General features: G+C 56.4%; 1 protein-coding gene across 1 annotated transcript; it reads right to left on the reverse strand.

Annotated features, from left to right (window-relative positions):
• Positions 1 to 1,579: 1,579 nt before the first annotated feature.
• MRPL38 (mitochondrial ribosomal protein L38) lies at positions 1,580 to 7,776 on the reverse strand. The gene is made up of 8 exons (XM_011981646.1): positions 7,541 to 7,776; positions 4,957 to 5,091; positions 4,656 to 4,864; positions 4,146 to 4,218; positions 3,927 to 3,972; positions 2,446 to 2,604; positions 2,096 to 2,232; positions 1,580 to 1,921 (listed from the first exon to the last, which is right to left on the reverse strand). The coding sequence occupies exons 1-8, from the start codon at positions 7,683 to 7,685 to the stop codon at positions 1,785 to 1,787; spliced, it is 1,041 nt and encodes a 346-aa protein (XP_011837036.1). The 5' UTR covers positions 7,686 to 7,776; the 3' UTR covers positions 1,580 to 1,784.
• Positions 7,777 to 7,926: the final 150 nt, after the last annotated feature.

Here is a 7,926-nt window from a genome sequence, read left to right on the forward strand (position 1 = left end):
GCCCTTCTCCGACACCTTCGACCAGCGACCTCCGCAGGGGCCTAGGCCACCCCTGCCTGCCTCGGCCTGGGCCGTTCTAAGGCTCCGCGTTCCGGCCTTGCGCCCCTCCCTCCCTCTAGGCACCGCGCCACCCCAGCTGAGAGCTGGGTTCGGCTCTCTCGGGTCCCAGCCTGGCGGGTCCATCCCACCCCCGTGGGCCTTCAGCCCAGGTCCTGGAGACCAGAGGCTCGAAAATCCCGCCCCGCCTCCGGGCTTCTGACCACGGGTCGCGCGGAACCTCTTCTGGACTCATCTGTCAATGACCTAACGGCATAGACCACCCGCGCAATCCCCCGGGGCTCGGCGATGAAACGAAAGTCAGTGCACGTGGGCTGGCGGGCTCCCTGCAGACCCGAGCACTGCTGCACTTTTTCCTGGAGCTGGGTTTCGGGCACTTGCCAGACTGGGGTGTCTTCCTTCTCTGGGCTACACGTAATTTTGGTTATTTTAAAGTAAACAGCGAGATGGAAATGTCTGGTCACCAACAGACAGGGACCAGTTAACTGGTATTTTTCAAATGGCCCTTGTGAATGAGTACACAAACCAGCTTTCAGCTGCAATCAGCATCCCCTCTCCCTGCTGCCCTCTGCTGGGGAGTTTCTTGCCTGGGGTCCGAGCTGATCTGCAGCCTCAGTATTTAGAGGCACTCCAGCATTTCCCCTGCAGCTGAGCAGGCAAGGCGGGTCTGGGGCCTAGCGCCCACCTCCCTGGCAGTGTGTATCAGGCCAGGGGGAACCCCAGGAGAGCAAGGCCTTTCTATCTAACCAAGCTCGGCTGATGTTGCGGCGGCATGAGCTCTCACTGCTGCAGCAAGCACTGCGTCCTGTGTGCGGCCACTGGCGAAACTTCTGGAAAAAGTGCACGGATCTACCCTCCACCTACTAGTTAGCCAGACTTCTGCTTTTGGTAAGGGAGAAACAAAACACCTAACCGTCCAGCCGCAGGCTCCATGGGCTTTCTGACCCTGAGCAGGTCTCTTGAGTCACGCTGTTACCTACCTAATGTGGCTTCTCCTCCCAAGCATGGGGTGGGGGCGGGAGTCTGTGCAGAGGGTCAGTGCTGGGGCAGGCACTCTCTCTCCAGGGGCCGGTGGGACCCCCTGGGGCACACAGCCAGTGCTCAATAAATGCTCCCTCCTGAGCCCAGCTGCTCTGCTCCACTTTTTCGGGGAGCTGGGTTTCAGGCACCTGCTGGATTGGGATGTCCGTCTCCCTTCCCGGGGCCACACCTGTTTTTGGCCCACTGCTTGCTTTTGCTTCGGATCCCAGGGTCCCCGACACCCTCAGAAGATGGAGGTCAGGGTGCACCTGGTGGGGTGGGAGGCAGCCCCTTTCCCACCCATGAGTACAGCTCCATCGGGGTCCTCTGGCCCTGGAACACCGAACCAGGCCAGCTATGGCAGAAATCTTTTTTTTTTTTTTTTTTTTTTAAATAGAGGCAGGGTTTCATTATGTTGCCCAGGCTGGTCTTGAACTCCTGGGCTCAAGCGATCCTCCCTCCTCAGCCTCCCAGTGTTGGGATTACAGGCATGAGCCACCAAGCCTGGCAAGAAATCATCTTTATTCACATCCCCCGCGCCACCACCTGAGAGTCCCTTTCACTCCAAGCCCTGGGCCTGATGGGAGGGGGCCACAGAGGGGCTGCCTAAGGCAGGGCCCAGACCCCACAGCGGGGGTCTCTGGAGCTGTGTCTTTACTCCTGCTGCCGATCAATCCCATGCTCTGAAGTGGGCACACTCTGGCTCCTTAGTAGATGCCATAGGTGGGCTCATGACTGTCCCTGTACCGGTCCAGGTAGCGCAGGGGCTGCCGGTGGGGGAACCGCTTCTGCTTGGGGTGGTAAGGGGGCGGCCGCACGAACTCAAACACCGGCTCCCGCATGTCTGCAAGAAGAGCGAGGGGCACAGGGCTGGTCTCCTGTGGCCTGCGCCCCCTCAGGCTGAGGCCTGCCCACCAGGAGCCCGCCACAGCCTTCCCCTAACAAAGTTTCTCCCTGGCAGGGCAGGTGAGGCCTGGGAGCTCAGGCCCACCCAGTGCCCCAGCCCCATGGCCCTTACCCAGAAGCTGGTGGAAGATGTGGGTGACGGAGTCATCCCAGCGGCACTGGAAGAAGGACAAGCCGGCTGGAGTCATGGCTTCTTGGTGTTTCTTGTAGAAATCAAAAGTGCGGAAGGTCCGCTGGGCCAGCTGATAGCTGTAAGATGGAGAGCATGTGAGAGCGGGGAGTGGGCAGCAGAGCCCTCGCCCCTCCACCCCACAGGCAACCCTGAGAGGCCCCGGGACGCTGCTAGCACCCTGTTCTGCTCTTCTGCCAGCCTCAAGGCTGAGGTCGGAGAGAACTGAGCAAGAGTGACCATTGCAGGGGAGCTGGCCTGAGGCCGGGTTATGTGTTGGGGGTGTAGATTACCAGGGTGAGGGGCGTGCGTCCTCGGAGAAGTCAATCGGCTGGTCCTGCTTGAAGAGCAGGAAGGCAAGACGGTGGATGCCGGAGCCTCGGGCAGGGAAGGGGGGGAGGTAGGGACACGTCACCTGTCCTTCAGCCACCCGGTTACCCGGGATGTTGGTTCTGGGAGGAGGAAAGTCTCCATTAATAACCACTCCAGGGAGGCAGCAGGAGTGTCCCCTCAGCTCCACACACACCATAGAGGCTGACGTGACTCCCTGAGAGGACAACTCTAAGCATTCTGTTTCCTAGGACAGAGGAGGCAGCCAAGCTCTGTGAATGCCTGGACATACTGCAAACATGGGAGGCGGGCTGGAGGAGCTCCGAGTGGGGGACAGGGCTCCACAGAGCGTCACCTTGACAGCAAGGCCATGCAGCCTGCTTCCAGGCCCGGGAGCCAGGGGGCCAGCCACAGTCACTGAGGCTAGAAAGCCATGCCACTTTTGGCTGCTTTTCCCTCTGCGTCCTGAAGTCTCCAGGACCTCGTCGGGGATTGTGTGCCCAGCCTGGCACAGGGATGGCCAATGTCTCAGGCACAACTCCCCAGAGGGTCCTGCTGCACAGGTTGGTAACTGCAGTTGAATAAAAATGACAGAAACCAGCCTCCCAGTCACTGTCCCCAATTAACCAGAAGGCTCAAAGTTGGGGTCACTGGCCTGACTTCTGCCCCCTGGCCTGGTGTTCAGAGCCAAAAGCTACCGAGAAGATAGAAGGCAGCCTCATCTGGGCCCAGGGAAGGAGTGCCCAGTGGTTCAAGGAGCACTTGGGAGATGCCACAGCTGCCAGGCCTGTCCTGCTCCTTCTCTCATGGGACCATCACAGTCCACAGGTCAGGTTGAGTAAGGCACGTGGTGCCATTATCCCAGTTTTACAGGTGAAGAAATGAGTTTAGAGAGACGAAGGGGCCAGGCATGGTGGCTCATGCTTGTAATCCTAGCGCTTTGGGAGGCGGAGGTGGGCAGATCGCTTGAGCTCAGACCAGCCTGGGCAACATGGTGAAACCCTGTCTGTATAAAAAAAACAAAAATTAGCTGGGTGTAGTGGCTTGCACATGTAGTCCCAGCTACTCAGGAGACTGAGGTGGGAGGAGCACCTGAGTCCAGGAGTTAGAGGCTGCAATTAGCCATGATTGCACCACTGTACTCCAGCCTGAGGGACAGAGTGACACCCTGTTTCAAAAAAAAAAAAAAGAAAAAAGAAAAGATGAGGAGGCTTGTGGGGACTGACCGAGGCCACTGAAAACTTTGTCTCCTGTAGCTGTCTTCAAGTAGACACAGGGATCCCAGGGCCCCTAACACCCTCAGGAGGTAGAGGCAGGGGTCACCTCCTGAGGCAGGAGGTGAATTCAAGTCCCATGGGTAGTCTATGAAACTCGGGAGCAGCTCGGTCCAGGCTCCCAGGTCCTCCTCCCACCTGGGCAGCACCCCCCTACCCCCCGTACTCACAGCAGCCAGTGGAGGTACTCAGCATCCGGCTCCAGCAGGTGCCCATCTGCACAAAAACACACCTGCTGATCACCGCCCTGCCGACCACGGCCCTGCCACCCCCTCCCTTGTTAGGAGCCAGCGGTGGAGATCTCCACCTGGCCCCTCCTCCAGCTCCCCAGGGCCCTGGCTGATGGGAGGTGAGCGGGGCAGGGGGCTTGGTGAACCCCAGACACCCACCCAAGCTAGTGAGTAGCAACGTCCACAAGGAGCTCTCTTCGGCCTCATAGGTCACCTCTGGTGCTTGGGCAGCCTGGCAGGGAGAGAAGGAAGCTGTCAGCCCCACCAGGGACAGACCAGCTGTTGCAGGGAGCCCCGGAGAAAGGGGTGCCCACTCTGACCCAAATGCCTTTGACAGCCCCTGGCACAGGCAGGCAGGCAAAGGGATGTGTAGAGAAGGAGCCCTGCAGAGTTGCCTGTCCAGGCAACAACCACAAAAAAGAACTGTGCCAAGGCCTGGGCAGGAGGGCACACCACAGACAGCAGGCCAGTCAGAGGAATGTGCTAAGATGGAGCCTCTTTTTCCTTCATTTTGTTCTATTTTCTTTGAAATTGTCATGGTGTTGTCTTCCAGGAAATCAAAGAAACAGAGAACAACAAAATTCCAAACCCAGGAGCGTCTGTGACACTGAGATGGGATGTGTCTGTGTTTGCACAGGGCAGGGAGGAGGGGCACAGGTGAGCGGTTACCTCGGTTGGAGTCACCTCATTGCCACAGTACACAGGTATCAGGTCGTCCTCACCCACAGCGTAGGCCACATGCAGGGGAACTCGGGGCACAAAGGTGGCACCGTGGAACAGGTCTCGGTAGAGGCCGTAATATTCAGCTAGACGCTGCTTATGGTAGGGGCCACAGGTCCTCTCCCACTCGGCCCGCACGGCATCCAGTGGGACACTGGCTGGACAGGAATAAGGACACTTGGGATACAGGGGGGCAGGGACACACCCTGTACCCCAACTCTGGAATGGCGCCTCCCCTGAGAAGGCTTACCTGTGCGGAGGCGGGCAGCCCGCTCCTCTTCTACATTGGCCCGAAGATTCTGGATGACCTGTTTCCGTTCCAGTAGCTGTTGGGTCCGGGAGACTTTGGGTGGAGGCAGCCCAATATCAATCTTCTCTTTGGGATCTGGAGAGGGAAGATGTGTTGGAAAAACAGGGTCACGGGTCACTGCAGCCTTAACTTCCCCGACTCAGTGTCCTGAGTAGCTGGGGCTACAAGTGTACACCCTCCTGTCTGGCTAATTTTTGCATTTTTTGTAGAGATGGGGTTTTGCCACATTGCCCAGGCTGGTCTGGAACTCCTGAGCTCAAGTGATCTGCCCGCCTCGGCCTCCCACAGTGTTGGGATCACAGGCGTGAGCCACTGCACCCAGCCATGGTAGCTAATTTAAAAAACCTGAGAGATGGGATCTCATTATGTTGCTCAGGCTGGTCTCAAACTCCTGGCCTCAAGTGATCCTCCTGCCTCAGCCTCCTGAGTAGCTGGGATTACAGGCGCAAGCCACTGCACCCAGTGAGGGGGCAGGCACATCTTCTTGGTTAAACTGTCTGTCCCTACCTAGTCCTCTCATTCTGTGCTTCAAGCTCTGCTGCTCAAGCTTTCCCCATGATTCACAGAATTAAAACATACTGTTCTACTTCCCAGACCTGAACAGGATGTAATTGGGAAGCAAATTAGATGCAACTTGAGGTTGTGTTTTTTTTTTTTTTTTTTGAGACAGAATCTCCCTCTGTCGCCCAGGTTGGAGTGCAGTGGCGCGATCTTGGCTCACTGCAACCTCTGCCTCCTGGGTTAAAGCAATTCTCCTGTCTCAGTCTCCTTAGTAGCTGGGATTACAGGCGCCTGCCACCATGCCCGGCTAAATTTTTTTTCGTATTTTTAGTAGAGACAGGATTTCACCACATTGGCCAGGCTGGAGGTTGTGTTTTTCTGATCCCCAAACCAGGTCACAGTTTTGTCTAAGTCATGGGAAATTGAAGTCAATGGTCCTCAATTATAGTTGAGATCACCTCCAAGCCTGTTCACAGGTGGCTACGAACACCCAGCTGTCCTGGCTAGAGTGAATGACTGATGCTAGAACGACTTACAGAAGTGCTTCTCGGCCAGGTGCGGTGGCTCATGCCTGTAATCCCAACACTTTGGGAGGCTGAGGCAGGGGGATCACTTGAGTTCAGGAGTTTGAGATCAGCTTGGGCAACATGGTGAAACCCCATCAATACTAAAAATACAAAAATTAGCTGGGCATGGTGGCGCATGCCTGTAGTGTCAGCTACTTTGGAGGCTGAGGCAGGAAAATTTCTTGAACTCAGGAGGCAGAGGTTGCAGTGAGCCATCGCACCACTGCATTCCAGCCTGGGAAACAGAGTGAGCCTCCGCCTTAAAAAAAAAAAAAAAAAGAAAAGAAAACTAATAACGAAAACATACTGAGCCCACATCAGAGATGGCATTAGGCAAAAATGCCAATGAATTGTATCTTTTAATCCTCGTGGTAATTTTGTAGCAAAGACACATTTTATTTTACAGTTGAAATAAGCTCAGGGACATTGTCCCCGAGAGGCTGAGCTGGGATTTAAATCGGGTTATTCATATTCCATGCTTGTGCCTTTAACCACCACAAAATTGCCTCTATAAATGCTAAAAACAACAACAACATATACTCCATAAACTGTAAGCTCCTTAAAGGTTGGGGTCTTTTTTTTGAGACGGCGTTTCGCCCTCGTTGCCCAGACTGGAGTGCAATGGCGCGATCTCGGCTCACCGCAACCTCCGCCTCCTGGGTTCAAGCTATTCTCCTGCCTCAGAGGCCTCCCGAGTAGCTGGGATTACAGGCATGCGCCACCACGCCGAGCTAATTTTGTATTTTTAGTAGCGACAGGGTTTCTCCATGTTGGTCAGGTTGGTCTCAAACTCCCGACCTCAGGTGATCCGCCCGCCTCGGCCTCCCAAAGTGGTGGGATTACAGGCGTGAGCCACCGCGATCGGCCAGGTTGGGTTCTTTTTTTGAGTCACCCTGCCCAGGGAGATGTGTATAAGAGACAGGATTACAGGCGTGAGCCACCGCGATCGGCCAGGTTGGGTTCTTTTTTTGAGTCACCCTGCCCAGGGCTTTAATTTCATTCAGCAAATTGCACACGTACATCCTTGCACTGTTCAGGTGCAAGGATCCAATGGAGGGCAAGACAAGCAGGATCCCTGTCAACAGCGCGCTCAGTCTGGGGACAGGCAGCGCAGAGTCAGAATGCAGTGTGGCCAGAGCTACCTAGAGTATTTTAGGCGCACAGAACGACATGCACAGAAAGTCAGATGGTCAAGATTTTAGGAGCAGATATTTTAGGAGCTGGAACTCTAATAGTAGGGGGAGCGAATTTTCCAAGAATGAGGCGCAGAAGGTGTGAACAATCCCGGCGTGATGAAGCTGCCAATAGAGCACACAGGTCTGCAGGCGGGCCCTCCCATCCTCGCCAGCATCCACAGGGGCGCTGACAAGGCTCGTCCAGCACCCGGGGAAAACGCCGGCGGGTCCCCTTGAGTTCCCCGGATGGTGGCTGCAGCCCCTGCTCCAGTCGCCCCGCACCTGTCTTCTCCCCGAAATGCTCCCAGTAGGTCCGCCACCAGTGCGGGGCCTTCGCCTCCTGCTCTGCCTGGCGCCGGTAGCGGTCGAAGCTCCGGTACTTCTCCAGCCGCTCCAGGTTGCTCACGTCGATGTCCTGGTTGGGCATTGGCCCCAGCGGGGGCGTCCGGCGGCCGAGGACGGCTGCGGGCAGAGAGAAGACGTAAGGCCGGCGCCCCAGAGCTCGCGCGACAGCCCGCCCCCAGCATGCCTGTAGTGTCAGCTACTTTGGAGGCTGAGGCAGGAAAATTTCTTGAACTCAGGAGGCAGAGGTTGCAGTGAGCCATCGCACCACTGCACTCCAGCCTGGGAAACAGAGTGAGCCTCCGCCTTAAAAAAAAAAAAAAAAA

This window comes from Mandrillus leucophaeus, unplaced genomic scaffold (genome assembly GCF_000951045.1).
Source record: "Mandrillus leucophaeus isolate KB7577 unplaced genomic scaffold, Mleu.le_1.0 Scaffold1, whole genome shotgun sequence".
Taxonomy (NCBI): domain Eukaryota; kingdom Metazoa; phylum Chordata; class Mammalia; order Primates; family Cercopithecidae; genus Mandrillus; species Mandrillus leucophaeus.

Coding starts and splice junctions, on each gene's coding strand:
- MRPL38 (XM_011981646.1), bottom strand. CDS start 7,685: ATGCCCAACCAGGACATCGACGTGAGCAACCTGGAGCGGCTGGAGAAG. Junction 2,605..3,926: donor GAGTACCTCCACTGGCTGCT/GTGAGTACGGGG, acceptor TCCTCCTCCCAG/AACCAACATCCCGGGTAACC. Junction 1,922..2,095: donor CATCTTCCACCAGCTTCTGG/GTAAGGGCCATG, acceptor CTCTTCTTGCAG/ACATGCGGGAGCCGGTGTTT.